Source organism: Colobus angolensis, unplaced genomic scaffold (genome assembly GCF_000951035.1).
Source record: "Colobus angolensis palliatus isolate OR3802 unplaced genomic scaffold, Cang.pa_1.0 Scaffold37, whole genome shotgun sequence".
Lineage (NCBI taxonomy): Eukaryota > Metazoa > Chordata > Mammalia > Primates > Cercopithecidae > Colobus > Colobus angolensis.
In genome coordinates this window covers 3456321-3472983 of record NW_012117043.1, presented here as the reverse complement: position 1 = coordinate 3472983, position 16663 = coordinate 3456321, and the positions used below count along the sequence as shown (strand labels likewise).

Here is a 16663-nt window from a genome sequence, read left to right as displayed (position 1 = left end):
GGGATTTCTCCATGTTGGTCAGGCTGGTCTCAAACTCCTAACCTCAAGTGATCTGCCCACCTCGGCCTCCCAAAGTGCGGGAATCAGGTGTGAGCCACTGTACCCAGACCCATGCCAAAAATTTAAATGCAGACCAGACGTGGTGGCTCCCGCATGTAATCCCAGCACTTTGGGAGGCTGAGGAAGGAGGATCACTTGAGCTCAGGAGTTTGAGACCAACCTGAGCAACACAGCAAGATCCCATCTCTACAAAAACTTTAAAAATTAGCCAAGCATAGTGGCACACACCTGTAGTCCCAGCTATTCGGGAAGCTGAGGCCAGACGATTACTTGAGCCCAGTATGTTAATGCTGCAGTAAGGCATGATTGTTCCACTGCAGTCTAACCTGGGCAACAGAGCAAGACCCTATCTCAAAAAAATAAGTAAATAAAAAGACTTGTTTAGGAAATTCCTAACTGTTGAAAAGTCTTGATCACTGGCATTAAGTATTTTTGTCTGTAATAAAATATTTTCACTCATAATGACTTCATTAACTTTTGACATTTAAATAAAAAGGAGACATGTCTTGTTTTTAAGTGTTTTCTTAAAATACGTCTTTCTTATTTAGGAACTGATGAATCCCCAGAACCACTGCCAATCCCCACATTTTTGTTGGGTTATGATTATGATTATCTGGTGCTTTCTCCATTTGCTCTTCCTTATTGGGAGAGACTTATGCTGGAACCCTATGGATCTCAAAGAGATATAGCCTATGTTGTACTGTGTCCAGAGAATGAAGCCTTGTTAAATGGAGCCAAAAGCTTTTTTAGAGATCTTACTGCAATATATGAGGTAGGTGTTTAAAAAGAGATGACATTTTAAAACTACCTTACGATTTGTATTGTTGTATATACAGCATACTGGGCAGTTCAGTTGATTGGGACACAGTGATAATGTCAGATTAGATGTTTATTTCTCATACTAGCCAGTTACATTCTTTGCTGAGTTTGACCCAGTCTGTTAGATGTGTATGCCGTGGGTCAGAGTGGCTATCTCCCTATTGGAGGAAGAAACATTGAGGGCATGTATATATATCCATTTTAATGTGGCCTTTTCTAAAACAAAGGGTAAATGTTAAATAGCTCCTCAGGAAAAAAATTACATTTACAAAAATTCTAGTCTTTATTCTCCAGGATTTCAGGTAGTGACACTAGGCCTCACTTTCCTCATATGTAAAATAAATCTATGCTAGACATCACTAAGGTCCATTTTGGGTCTGAAATTCTTGTCCTTTCTTTTAGGTTATAATTTTCACATATCCATTACCAGGCACAATAATTGTAAATTGAAAGTGTTATGGGACATAAAGTCTTACTTTATTATTCCTTCCTTTTTCCACAAAGGCTTAGAAATTTAGTCTTTAAATTTTGATTCCTTTTACAATCTGAATGTTAGTGTATGTTTGTTTGGCTTCCTTATAAAATTTTCCACATAATTACAAGGTATTTGTAGTGTGTTTTTAATAAATAAACATTTCCCAAAGGGTGTTATTTGGAACATTAGCCAGTAAAATCCTCTCAGAAAAAAAGTTCCATAGTTAAATAGGCTTGGGGAAACATTGTATATTATATTACTTTTTAGAGATTCACAATTCGTACTAGGTTTTTAAAGACTGTGAAATTCTTATAGTAAAGAAGTCTTCTAAGTTTGCTTAATCCAATGTTACAAATTTATTTGACATTGGGCTTCTTACAACAAAAATCAGTGACTCACAAAACTAGACGGAGAGGGTATATAAATAAATTTGTATACCAATTTTTATTATGCTTTGATTTAGGGATATGTGTATTCATAATTCATGAATTGGAGTTAATGTATACCTAAAATCCTGCATTTTTATGCTTGCTTATTTCTGCATTCTGCAAGCTTTTATTCAAACCAATGGTTCTAGTACTATTGTTATCTAGGTGTTTTTTCATTAGAGATATTTTAATTTTGAAAAAAATTTAATGAATTTCTAATGTACAAATGAAAAAGACCTGTGGCACCATTTCACTCTTGATATGTTTATTTTTTTGACCTGCTTCTAAAAACACCCTTGATATTTTTATCATAACTGTTAATTGCAAATGGTTAAGCTTATTTTAAATAGCTTTCATGCTTGGTTTTATAATGTGTACCTAAACACTATAATAAATTTACTAATTCTGCTTTCTGTATGTATATTTGTAGTCCTGTCGATTAGGTCAACATAGACCTGTTTCTCGACTGTTAACAGATGGGATCATGAGAGTTGGATCTACTGCATCAAATAAACTATCAGAAAAATTGGTAGCAGAATGGTTTTCTCAGGCAGCTGATGGTAACAATGAAGCATTTTCTAAACTCAAGCTTTATGCACAAGTCTGCAGATATGACCTAGGTATTGAATTTGTATTTATTGTATAAGGCTGGTGTTGGCAAAATGTGGCCTGGTCCACCAGCTGTTTTTGTACATAAAATTTTACTGGAACACAGCCATCCTCATTTATTTATGTAGTTTTGCTGGCTGCTTTTGTGCTACAACATTGGAGCTGAGTAGTTATGATAGAGACTGTGTGGCTGCAAAGACAAAAGTATTTATTATCTGACCCTTTAAGAACAAGTTTGCTGATCCCTAATGAGGGATCCCATCAGGTAGGATGAAATTACGGGTTATAAATAAATTTTCTGTTGCCTCTATAGGGTCTGATGTTTTAATAACATGAAGATTCTTCATTTGTTACAGTTCAGAGATAAAATAATTTATAGTTAATCTCTACCAAACCAAGAAATAGTTCTTTGTTGTAGCTAAGAAAATGACAGCTGTTTAAGACTTGCTTGTTACATACATTTTTTTCTTTCATTCTACCCATGCCCAACTGTATTGCTTATAAATACTCTTGAAATAAATATCAGTGGACTTCCTTTAGACTTAATCCAAAGAGATGCAGAACCAAAATATTGAATCTCATTAGACATTCCTGTAATTTGAATGCCATGATAACATTATACCATTTTATATTTTAATTAGCTGCCAATGTAGTCAATATTTATTTGATTTGTGATTTAGAAACCCTTTGAATAGTTTGATGAATATTGCTAGATACCTTTTTTTACATTTCATTATACTTAGAAAATAGAATTTTGTTACACTTTCATAGTAATCATTTCTTTAATTTTGAGTGAAAATTCTGGCTTTTTCAATTCCATTTTAAATATGTTTCTTCAGTTTCTAGAGGAAAATAGAAAGCAAATGTAGGTCACACCATTAGCAAGCAATTTAGGGGCTGTAATTACCAAGAAAACATCAACTGGATTATGATTCTGTTTACACAGTAGAATAAAAAAAAAGAACCAGTCGGTGAAATAAAGAATTAAATTTCCTACCTGTTTTTATTCTTTAGGTCCTTATCTTGCTTCCCTGCCATTGGACAGCTCTCTACTTTCCCAGCCAAATTTAGTTGCCCCTACAAGTCAGTCTTTGATTACTCCACCTCAGATGACAAATACTGGAAATGCTAATACTCCATCTGCCACCTTAGCATCTGCAGCGAGCAGCACTATGACAATGACTTCAGGTGTTGCCATATCTACTTCAGTTGCCACAGCTAATTCAACTTTGACCACAGCTTCAACTTCATCTTCATCATCCTCCAACTTGAATAGTGGAGTATCGTCAAATAAACTACCTTCATTTCCACCCTTTGGCAGTATGAACAGTAATGCTGCAGGATCCATGTCTACACAAGCAAATACAGTTCAGAGTGGTCAACTAGGAGGGCAACAGACATCAACTCTACAGACAGCTGGGATTTCTGGAGAATCATCTTCACTTCCCACTCAGCTGCATCCTGATGTGTCTGAAAGGTACCTTTAAAAATACTGCTTTGCAGAAATATGAAAACTATGATACTTCTTTTTTCTTTTTTTTCTTGAGACAGAGTCTCATTCTTTTGCCCAGGCTGGAGTGCAGTGGCGGGATCTCCATTCACTGTAACCTCTGCCTCCTGTTTTCAAGCGATTCTCCTCCCTCAAATTCCCCAGTAGCTGGAATTACAGGCATGTGCCACCATACCTGGTTAATTTTTGTATTTTTAGTAGAGATGGGGTTTTGCGGTGTTGACCAGGCTCAAACTTCTGACTTCAGGTGATAGGCCCACCTTGGCTTCCGAAAGTGCTGGGATTACAGATGTGAGCCACCATGCCCAACCATGCTGCTTTTTTTGTAAATAAGACATTTTGAATGAACATAAAGTGATTTTTTATCTTATTCTTGAAATTTTAGTTTGTATCTTTTTTTTAAGACAAAGTCTCACTCTGTCACCCGGACTGGAGTACAGTGCGTGATCACGGCTCACCGCAGACTCGACCTCTTGGGCTCAGGTGATCCTCCCACGTCAGCCTTCTGAGTAGCTGGGACTTACAGGCATGCACCACCACACCCAGCTACTTTTTTGTAGAGACAGGGTTTTACCATGTCGCCCTGGCTGGTCTGGAACTCTTGGACTCAGCGATTTGCCTGCCTTAGCCTCCCAAAGTGCTGGGATTACAGGCATGAGCTACCGCACCAGGTCTAGTGTTGAATATTTTATGTATAAAATTATGATGAGGACTTTACTTCATAAAATCTCTATCATAGAATTCTAGAATCTGAGGGTGGGAATTAAGAGCTTGAAAACCATGTAGTCCAGATACCATATGACATTTGAGTCTTCTGTGGCATAATTGTCAAGTAGATTTGCCTCTGCAAATCACTCTAGTGATTGAGAAGTCACTATTGACCCGGTCTATTTAGAGGCTTTAGAGTCGTACTAAAGTTTGAATCTCAGCTCTGACATTTAGCTGCTTTGTGACTTTGGGGAAACTCTAACTTTCTGAGCATGTTTTCTTATGTGTAAGATGAGAGTAATATGATACAATATACATTAAGTACTTTACACAGTGATTCCAAGTTATTTATGGTGACAGGAATGATTATGACAGCTCTCATTCCTTTTATGATGAAGGTTTTGAGTGATCTTCCCCTTTGATTTATAGGCTAGGTTAACCAGAGCTTAATTATGTCTGTCAGCTATCCAGGATGCAGTTGTCAAAATTACACTCATGTGGGTAAAAAAAAATCATTACCCAGATTGATCCACCCCTCTTGAACATATGAATAGATTTGAAGTGTAAAAAAAATCAAATCACCCATCAAAGAAGGAAACGTGTTCACCATTGAAGCTATAAAGTATGAAATAAATGTATATAGTCTGAAAATAGGACGAGATTAAGTGGTTCATGCCTGTAATCCTAGCACTTTGAGAGGCTAAGGCAGGAGGATTGCTTCAGACCAAGAGTTCAAGACCAACTTGGTTAACATAGTGAGACCCCCATCTCAAAAAAAAAACGTGTATATATAGTCTAAAAATGTACTAGAACATTGAATGAGTCTGGAAACGTTTCTTTCTGGCCTAGCTCTACCTGTAGCCAACTTTATAAATTTGGGAAGCTATTTGAGATAGCCTCAGACAAAGAGACCTATCTTTGTCTCAGTTTTATCCCTTAAACTCTAAGCAATCTTTTGTATCTAATACTCTGTGGTTTTAAGAATTCTTTTTGGCCGGGCGCGGTGGCTCAAGCCTGTAATCCCAGCACTTTGGGAGGCCGAGACGGGCGGATCACGAGGTCAGGAGTTCGAGACCATCCTGGTTAACACGGTGAAACCCCGTCTCTACTAAAAAAAAAATACAAAAAGTTAGCCGAGCGAGGCGTCTGGCGCCTGTAGTCCCAGCTACTCGGGAGGCTGAGGCAGGAGAATGGCGTAAACCCGGGAGGCGGAGCTTGCATTGAGCTGAGATCCAGCCACTGCACTCCAGCCCGGGCAATAGAGCGAGACTCCGTCTCAAAAAAAAAAAGAACTCTTTTTTTCTTTTTTCTTTTTTGGTAAATTTAAGGCAAGACCTCTTAAGGCAAGTGTCTTTATACATTGTGAAATTGTATTTACAATGTTTATGGTTCACTTTGGTGAGAAAGAAATGTCTTTCATTTTCAGAGAGGCTTTCTCACATCTTTCACCAAAAAAGAGGGAGGAGGAGGGGTTATTAAGAACCTGCTTAGATGCTACTTCAAGCATATACAGTATAACTTTTTGTCTCATTTCTACCTTAAATTTTAGCACGATGGATCGGGATAAAGTGGGAATCCCCACAGATGGTGATTCACATGCGATCACATATCCACCTGCAATTGTTGTTTATATAATTGATCCTTTTACATACGAAAATACAGATGAGAGCACTAACTCTTCTAGTGTGTGGACATTGGGGCTACTTCGATGCTTTCTAGAAATGGTCCAGACTCTTCCTCCTCATATCAAGAGTACTGTTTCTGTACAGGTAAGAGTGATAAATGTTGTGAGTTAAAATTATGTAAAACAGTTTGATGTTGTCAGAAGTTTCAGATACTACTTTTCTGTATTCAAATTGATTATCTAAAAGCCAAGTTCTGTTGATTTTACTTTAATATCATAGTATAAATCTTAGATAATTTATAAAAGATAAACTTTACAGTCATACCACAGTAATAATACAGAATAAAAAAAAAAGTCCATTAAGTACATTAAATGTTTCTCCTGTGTTACTTTTATAAGCCAATTTTTAAATTCATGAGCCTAAATAGAAAGATATAGCATGTACAAGACAGGTTGCAAGAAAAGGAGAAAGTAATTAACCATATTAAGTTGTTAGAAGAAATTTTGAATTTATTTTATAGACTTCAGGACTGGTCAGTGGCATTATTAATATAATTATTACATAGAAAATTTATAGTTTTTTTTTTTTTTTTTTTGAGATGGAGTCTTGTTCTGTCGCCAGAGTGGAGTGCAGTGGCGCAATCTCGGCTCACTGCAACCTCCGCCTCCCAGGTTCAAGCGATTATCCTGCCTCAGCCTCCTAAGTAGCTGGGACTACAGGCGTGTGCCACCACGCCCAGCTAATTTTTGTATTTTTAGTGGAGATGGGGTTTCACCATGTTGGCCAGAATGGTCTCGATCTCCACCATGCCCAGCTAATTTTTGTATTTTTAGTGGAGATGGGGTTTCACCATGTTGGCCAGGATGGTCTCTGTCTCTTGGCCTTGTGATCCGCCCACCTTGGCCTCCCAAAGTGCTAGGATTATAGGTGTGAGCCACTACGCCTGGCCAGAAAATTTTAAATAGTCCTTTAGTTCAGAACCCATTGATAAAATTGGCTACTTATTCAAAGCCTACATAATAGATCAGAAAACAATTCTTAAATTTTCATTTAAATTAGGTTTTGTTTAAATTTTCTAGTAAAAAGTTTTTAGAGTTTTAGACCCACAGTTCCTGTTATTCTCTTTTGAAAGTTTAACATTTGTAATATTTGCCTACACTTCTTAGATTATTCCTTGTCAGTACCTGTTGCAACCTGTGAAGCATGAAGATAGAGAAATCTATCCCCAGCATTTAAAATCCCTGGCTTTTTCGGCCTTTACCCAATGTCGGAGGCCACTTCCAACATCAACCAATGTGAAAACATTGACTGGCTTTGGTCCAGGTTTAGCCATGGAAACTGCCCTTAGAAGTCCTGATGTAAGTATGTTTTTCATGACCAAAGTTGTTGAATGACTATACATACTTTTTTTTTTTTTTTTGAGATGGAGGCTTACTTTGTCACCCAGGCTGGAGTGCAGTGGGGCACTCGGCTCATCACAACCTCCGCCTCCTGGGTTCAAGCGATTCTCCTGCCTCAGCCTCCTGAGTAGCTGGGATTACAGGCATGCGCCATCTTGCCCAGCTAATTTTGTGTTTTTTGGTGGGGGGGGGCTTTGTTTTGTTGGCCAGGCTGGTCTCGAACTCCTGACCTCAGGTGATTGCCCACCTCTGCCTCTCAAAGTGCTGGGATTACAGGCACGAGCCACTGCGCCCTGCTAACACTTTTATGATATTATGCAAAACTAAGTGCAATTTTTGGCTTAGCTCTCATTTTCCAATTATCTTATAATTAGGTAAATGATAATTACATTTTAAATACATATTTATCTAAGATTGTATAGTATGATAATACCTTAATTTTTTATTTTATAGAGACCAGAGTGTATTCGACTTTATGCACCTCCTTTTATTCTGGCTCCAGTGAAGGACAAACAGACAGAGCTAGGAGAAACATTTGGAGAAGCTGGACAGAAATACAATGTTCTTTTTGTGGGATACTGTTTATCACATGATCAAAGGTGGATTCTTGCATCTTGCACAGATCTCTATGGAGAACTTTTAGAAACTTGTATCATTAACATCGATGTTCCAAATAGGTATTTGTATTTCCCTAAGTATATCATATCATTCCATTTTTCGTGTGTGTGTGTGTGTGTGTATATATATATGTGTGTGTGTGTGTATATATATAGTTTCATTTTTAATGAATAGAAAACCAGCTGGAACGTTTTGTATATATTAAAATATTAAGATGTGGGATTGTGGGTGCTTTTTACTTTTTTCTGTAGTGAATGTTTATATTGTATAAGATAATTAAAAGTAATTATGATTATATGAACAAAAAACATTAAGGTCACTAACTTCTGTGTCATAAAGGTTGAGGCAATTATTTTAGCTGAACATTTGTGAAAGATGTAGTTAGAAAACACTTCTGCAATTAAATGGTCTAGTAAGTATAGAACATTTAAACTTTTCTCATATACCATCTAAGATATAGCCCCTAATTAACTAAGTTAACTTCATTTACTAAAATTGGCGATTTAAAATTTTATCATTTAATGTTAGGATGTAGCTGGGTGTGGTGGTGGGTGCCTATAATCTCAGCTACTCAGGAAGCTGAGGCAGGAGAATCACTTGAATCTGGGAGGCGGAGGTAGCAGTGAGCCGAGATCATGCCATTGCATTCCAGCCTGGGCGACAAAATGAGACTGTCTCAAAAAAAAAAAAAAAAAAAGTTAGGATGTCTTCAGAATATGATGGCCATTTTAGAATTCTTGGCAGTAAATACCATGTCCAGTTATTTGTGAAGGATATAACTAATAGGTCCCAACAGGTGAGCCTCATTTTGAGTTATCAAAGCTAGTGAACGCTGAACAGGAGAACCTGAAAAGCAAATCCGTGAAATGATTTTTAGTTTTAAGATTTGGGTTCTGGCCAGGCATGGTGGCTCATGCTTGTAATCCCAGCACTTTGGGAGGCTGAAAAAAGGCAGATCACTTGAGTCCAGGAGTTCAAGACCAGCCTGGGCAACAAGGCGAAACCCTGTCTGTACAAAAATACAAATATTAGCTGGGCATAGTGGCACACCTATAGTCCCAGCTACTTGGGAGACTGAGGCAGAAGGATCACTTGAGCCCAGAAAGTTGAGGCTGCAGAGTGAGCTGAGATTGCGCCACTGCACTTCAACCTGGGTGACAGAGTGAGATCCTGTCTCAAAAAAAAAAAAAAAAAGATTTCGGTTCTATCATTTATTTTCTTCCTTGTTATATAAAAGCCTGTTCTTTTTTAGGTGAGAAATTGAATATATGCAGAAATATCTAATAATTATTAGGTCTTAGGGTGCTGGGGAAGCAGAAGATAGGAACAATAATTTTATATTATTGGTTATAAACATGAACAAGTCTGTGCCGGGCACGGTGGCTCAAGCCTGTAATCCCAGCACTTTGGGAGGCCGAGACGAGCGGGTCACAAGGTCAGGAGATCGAGACCATCCTGGCTAACATGCTGAAACCCCGTCTCTACTAAAAAATACAAAAAAAAACTAGCCGGGCGAGGTGGCGGGCGCCTGTAGTCCCACCTACCCGGGAGGCTGAGGCAGGAGAATGGCGTAAACCTGGGAGGCGGAGCTTGCAGTGAGCCGAGATCGCGCCACTGCACTCCAGCCCAGGCGACAGAGCAAGACTCCGTCTCAAAAAAAAAAAAAAAGGCAATGATGGAGTCAGAGAGACCTGGGCTCAAATCGCATATCTGCCACTACTGACCTTGGAATAACTACCCTTATGCAGCTGAGTTACAGCTTGCTTATATATAAAGTCGGGAGGATAGTTTTATTTGTCTCATGGAGTTGTTAGGATGAAATGAGGTATTACATGTAAATTGATTGGGCACAATGGATGGTACATAGTAAGTACTCAGTAAGTCATAGCTGCTGTTGGCCGGACATGATTGCTTACACCTGTAATCCCAACACTTTGGGAGGCCAAGGCAGGCGGATTACCTGAGATCAGGAATTCAAGACCAGCCTGGCCAACATAGTGAAACACCATCTATACTAAAAATACAAAAATTAGGCCTCGTATGGTGGCTCATGCCTGTAATCCCAGCACTTTGGGAGGCCAAGTTGGGTGGATCACGAAGTCAAGAGATGGAGACTCTCCTGGCCAACGTGCTGAAATCCCATCTCTACTAAAAATACAAAAATTAGCTGGGCGTGGTGGCACATGCCTGTAGTCCCAGCTGCTTGGGAGGCTGAGGCAGGAGAACCGCTTAAACCCGGGAGGCGGAGGTTGCAGTGAGCCTAGATCATGCCACTGCACTCCAGCCTGGTGACAGAGTGAGACTCTGTCTCAAAAACAAAAAAAGAAAAAAGTACAAAAATTAGTCAGGTGTGGTGACACACACCTGTAGTCCCAGCTACTAGGGAGGCTGAGGCAGGAGAATTGCTTGAACCCAGGAGGTGGAAGTTGCAATGAACTGAGGCCACGCCATTGCACTCTGGCCTGGGTGACAGAGTTAGACTCCGTCTCAAAAAATAATAATAATAAAATAGCCACTGTTGCTCAGCCACAGAGTGCTTATGTTGCATATTTGGCTAGTGAAGGACATGTATGCAGAATACATGTAACAATGTTGTTTGGACTGAGAAGTGTGGTGTTTTGGTCAATCTTCAATTTATAGTATAGAACAGGGATTGCTTACTACGGCCCATGGACCAAATCTGGCTATTCCCATTTGAAGTATTGGCTCTTTAAAAACAGTTTGCTGGGCCAAGAGGGGTGGCTTATGCTTGTAATCCTAGCACTTTGGGAGGCCGAGGCGGGTAGATCACGAGGTCAGGAGTTCAAGACCAGCCTGGCCAAGATGGTGAAACCCCATCTCTACTAAAAATAAAAAAATTCGCTGGGCATGGTGGCGGGCACCTATAATCCCAGTTACTGGGGAAGCTGAGGTAGGAGAATCACTTGAACCCAGGAGGCGGAGGTTGCAGTGAGCAGAGATCACACCACTGCACTGTAGCCTAGGCGACAGAACAAGACTCCGTCTCAAAAAAAAAAAAAATTTTTGCTGGGCAGGTGCGGTGGCTCATGCCAACACTTTGGGATACTGAAACAGGATCACCTGAGGTCAGGAGTTGAGACCAGCCTGGCCAACATGGTGAAACCCCCTCTCTGCTAAAAATACAAAAATTAGCTAGATATGATGGTAGGTGCCTGTAAACCCAGCTGCTCGGGAGGCTAAGGCCAGGAGAATCACTTGAGCCTGGGAGGCAGAGGTTGCAGTGAGCCGAGATTGTGCCACTGCACTCCAGCCTGGGCGACAGAGTGAGACTCCATCTAAAAAAAAAAAAAAAAAAAATCCCTGGTGGAGAGCAGTATTTTTGATGAATTGAGGTGTTTTAGACAAATTTTTAAAAAAATTTATATATTGTAATGTGAAATAGAAAAACTCACATGCCAAACCTATGATTTTATGAATATTCTCGCTTAGGACTTGTGTAAAGGTGTGAAGCACTAAAATAAAGGGAATCTGTTTTTCACAAATTTGAGCTCTCTTAAAATGTCAGGCTGGGCGTGGTGGCTCACACCTGTAATCCCAGCACTTTGCGGGGCCAAGGCGTGCAGATCACGAGGTCAGGAGATTGAGACCATCCTGGCTAACATGGTGAAACCCTGTCTCTACTAAAAATACAAAAAATTAGCCGGGTGTGGTGACACGCAGCTGTAGTTGCAGCCACTCAGGAGGCTGAGGCAGGAGAATCACTTAAACCCAGGAAGGTGGAGGTTGCAGGTAGCCAAGATTGCGCCACTGCACTCCATCCAGCCTGGGCAACAGAGTGAGATTCCATCTCAAAACAACAACAAAAATCATAAAATTTAGAAATATTTATGACACTCTCTTTATTCATACAATAGGGCTCGTCGGAAAAAAAGTTCTGCTAGAAAGTTTGGTCTACAGAAACTTTGGGAGTGGTGCTTAGGACTTGTACAAATGAGTTCATTACCATGGAGAGTTGTAATTGGTCGTCTAGGAAGGATTGGTCATGGAGAATTGAAAGGTAAAGTTGTGCTTTTATTAGTATTTATATTTCTGTTTTATGTTAATTCACACACTGTTCTGACCACATCTAGGTATATATGTTGAATACAATGCAAAGGTTATCAAATAAGGAAACACATATGTCTAGGCCACAAATGGCTTAATTCAAATTTTAAAAAGACATTTTACTCTTTTTTAACTTTAATAGCAGTCTTATTACTGCTGTTCTTACTTGTTTTCTGTTTTTTCCACTTTCTGATTGTTATTTAACTCATCCTCTGTTGAGCAGATGCTAATTGAATTTGGTATACCTAATATTAGGGGGATAAAGGATGTTGAGTAGCATCAGCAGTAAGTTTGGCTTGATGATGACTCCAGTTTGAGGAATACACTAATTTAAAAGCCATTAACTATTTTTATGTTTTAACTTTAACTTGGTTCTACAGGATATTAATAATGCTGTTACTGTGATTTTTTTTGTTTTTTAAACTGTCGATACCCACAGATTGGAGCTGTTTGCTGAGTCGTCGAAACTTGCAGTCTCTAAGTAAAAGGCTCAAAGACATGTGTAGAATGTGTGGTATATCTGCTGCAGACTCCCCTAGCATTCTCAGTGCTTGCTTGGTGGCAATGGAGCCCCAAGGCTCTTTTGTTATTATGCCAGGTTAGCTATCTTTAGTTTATATCAGATTTAATTCTTTATGCAGTTTTTAAGTATTACATAACATTTATTCTTCATTTATTAAAAGAAAAAAATGTCTTTCATTTTTCAGATTCGGTGTCAACTGGTTCTGTATTTGGAAGAAGCACGACTCTAAACATGCAGACATCTCAGCTAAATACCCCACAGGATACATCATGTACTCATATACTTGTGTTTCCTACTTCTGCTTCTGTGCAAGTAGCTTCAGCTACTTATACCACTGAAAATTTGGATTTAGCTTTCAATCCCAACAATGGTAGGTAATTTGTTCCATTTTGGTAGTCTGAAGAATACCTCCCAAAATAAATTCATGTCCAATACCTGAAACATGTGAATGTTACCTTATTTTACCAAAAAATGACTTTGCAGATGTGATAAGTTAAGGATCTTGAGATGGAGAGATCATCCTCAATTATGCAGTTGGGCCCTTAATGCAATAACATGTATTCTTATAAGAAGGAGGCAGAAGGAGGTTTGACTACATAGAAGAGAAGAAAGCCATGTGATGGAAACAGCAGGAAGCAAAGTCAAAGGGAGAAGATGCTATGTTGCTGACTTTGAAGATGTTGAAAGAGCCCATGAACCAAAGAATATAGTTCTAGACTCTGGAAAAGACAAGGAAACAGATTATCCCCTTCAGCCTTGCGAACATCCTGATTTCACTCCAACGAAACTGATTTCAGACTTCCGGCCTCCAGAACTGTAAGAAAATAAATGTGTGTTGTTTTTAAGCCAACAGTTTGTGGTAACTTGTTAAAGCAGCAACAGGAAACTTAATACAATCATTCTTTTACCTTGTTGATACCAGAACTGGGTGCTGTGAATTATCCCATAAATCTTTACTTTTAAAAAGCTTTTTGAGACAGACTCTCACTCACTCTGTCTCCCAGGATGGAGTGCAGTGGTACAATCTCAGCCCACTGCAACCTCCACCTCCTGGGTTCAAGCGATGCTCGTGCCTCAGCCTCTCGAGTAGCTGGGCTTACAGGCGCATGCCACCATGCCTGGCTAATTTTTGTATTTTTGGTAAAGATGGAGTTTCACCATGTTGGCTGAGCTGGTCTCAAACTCCTGACCTGAAATGATCCACCCACCTTGGCCTCCCAAAGTGCTGGGATTACAGGTGTGAGCCACCATGCCCAGCCATCTTTACTTATTTTAAAAGGCAATAGTTGGTCACAAAATATTTGTATAGGTTTACCCTTGTGCTTTTGAGGTACCTGTACATGAACTCATTTTATATATCTCTTCTGTTGATTTGCCAAAATAATATAATTTATATAAACTGCCAAAGTAGGGAGATAGCTTTTCCAGGTGAATTTATAGTTTACATTTTAGTAGAAGAGAAAATAAATAATATTTTATTGTTATTCTGAGATACCTTAAAAAATCTCACATCTCTAAAGTCATATATATGGCTATTATGCTCTCTTGTTTTAGTGTGTTATATAATAACTTGAGTATTTTACTTAATAAAGAACATGGTATTATTCGTAAATACAGTAATCCTCCTTGTCTTTGGTTTTCCTTTACATGGTTTCAATTACCCATGGGTACAGTACAATAAGATACTTTGAAAGAGAGAGTGAGAGAGACCACATTCACATCTCTTTTATTGTAGTACGTTGCTATAATTATTCTAATATTCTTGTTAATCTCTTACTGTACCTAATTTATAATTGAAACTCCATCATAGGTGTGTATGTAAAGGAAAAACCAGTAAATAGGATTTGATACTATCATTGGTTTCAGAAATCTATGTGGGTATGGGGATGGGTCTTGGGACATATCCGCCATGGATAAGGGGGACTACTGCAGTCCCACTTTAAACACATTTTCATTTCCTTTGTACTATGTTTGCTTTGTATTAGTTTCCTGTTGCTGCTCTAACAAAGTACTACACATTTAGTGGCTTAAAACAACACCCATTTATTTTATCTTACAGTTCTGGAAGTCAGAAGTCCAAAATCAGTCTCGATGGGCCAAAGTCAAAATGTCAGCAGGATTAATTACTTTCTGGAGGCCCTAAGGGAAAATGTTTCCTTGCCTTTGTCAGTTTCTACAGGCCACCTGCATTCCTTGGCTCATGGTCCCTTCCTCTGTCCTGGATGCCAGCAGTATAGTGTCATCACATCTCCTTCACTGACTCTAACCCTACTGCCTCCCTCTTATTAGGACCCCTGTGATTACATTGGACCCACCCGGATAATCCAGAATAATCTCCCCATCTCAAGATCCTTAGCTTGATCACATCTACAAAGTCTTTTATGGTAACATATTCTTAGATTCCTGGGATTAGGATGTGGACATCTTTGGGGGGCCATTATTCAGACTACCACATGCTTGTTTATGCATAATTATTTGTATGTTTTTTAGCACAACATTTGGCACATGGTAGACACTCAGTAAATGGTGGTTAAATTAACCCATTTTGGTTAAAATTTCATTTATTTTGACCCTTTCCTGTGAATGACCGTAGGATATGGAAAATGGAGTTTTAAATTTCTTTTCTTTCTCCTGTTTAGATGGAGCAGATGGAATGGGTATCTTTGATTTGTTAGACACAGGAGATGATCTTGACCCTGATATCATTAATATCCTTCCTGCTTCTCCAACTGGTTCTCCTGTACATTCTCCAGGATCTCATTACCCCCATGGAGGTGATGTGAGCAAGGTAACTGTGTTGTAAATTTCAGTTTTTCTGGGCTGGGTGCAGTGACTCACGCCTGAAATCCCAGCACTTTGGGAGGCCAAGGCAGGTGGATCATGAGGTCAGGAGTCTGAGACCAGCCTGGCCAATATGGTGAAACCCCGTCTCTACTAAAAATGTAAAAAATAGCCCGGTGTGGTGGCACGCACCTGTAGTCACAGCTAGTCGGGAGGCTGAGGCAAGAGAATCACTTGAACCTGGGAGGCAGAGGTTGCAGTGAGCCAAGATCAAGCCACCGTACTCCATCCAGCCTGGGCGCCAAAGGAGAGTGACCAAAAAAAAAGTGTAGTTTTTCTAAATACCATTCCTTACCTTAGTAATAGATTAATATATGAAATGCAATACTATTTTTCCTTGGAAATTAGCAAGAGTTGAGGTTAATTAACAGTGCATTCATGCATTTCTACATCGTAGACATCAGTACTTTGAATTGCACATTTTTAAGAGAATCTCTAAGGCTCTGCTTTCCCTGAATCCGTATTTTCTAGACCATTTGGCATTACTCCTTTTTTTGTAGTTTTTGTGGTAGTTCACCATAGTTTTTTACTCAGATATAGGATCACAATATCTTTCAGAATCACTATATATAACTCTTAAGAGCAGCCATTCATACCAGGGCTGTGACAAGGAATATAATAAAAATATTAGTTTTCTCATAAGACTAGATAAAACACTGACCATCTACTTCCCCTTTTTATCTTTAGCAATTATGGAAGCAAGCTGTCTTGACCTTGTATTTGAAGTAAAAACTAATTGGGCTTCAGCAAATAACACCTATTTGAAATTATATATACTGGGCCGGGGGCGGTGGCTCATGCCTGCAGTCGCAGCACTTTGGGAGGCTGAGGTAGGCGGATCATGACATCAGGAGATCAAGACCATCCTGGCTAACACAGTAAAACCCCGTCTCTACTAAAAATGCAAAAATTAGCTGGTTGTGGTGGTGGGCGCCTGTAGTCCCAGCTACTGGGGAGGCTGAGGCAGGAGAATGGCGTCAGC

The 16663-nt window shown here is 39.2% G+C and overlaps 1 protein-coding gene across 1 annotated transcript in view; it reads left to right on the top strand.

Annotated features, from left to right (window-relative positions):
• The window catches only part of MED13 (mediator complex subunit 13), a 132187-nt gene that overhangs the window by 104489 nt on the left and 11035 nt on the right, over positions 1-16663 (top strand). The window contains exons 18-27 of the mRNA XM_011953658.1: positions 609-832; positions 2213-2402; positions 3406-3868; positions 6159-6378; positions 7401-7592; positions 8088-8311; positions 12128-12270; positions 12757-12915; positions 13025-13210; positions 15480-15628. Of these exons, the coding sequence (XP_011809048.1) occupies positions 609-832; positions 2213-2402; positions 3406-3868; positions 6159-6378; positions 7401-7592; positions 8088-8311; positions 12128-12270; positions 12757-12915; positions 13025-13210; positions 15480-15628 (2150 nt within the window). The remainder of the gene's footprint in view (positions 1-608; positions 833-2212; positions 2403-3405; positions 3869-6158; positions 6379-7400; positions 7593-8087; positions 8312-12127; positions 12271-12756; positions 12916-13024; positions 13211-15479; positions 15629-16663) is intronic.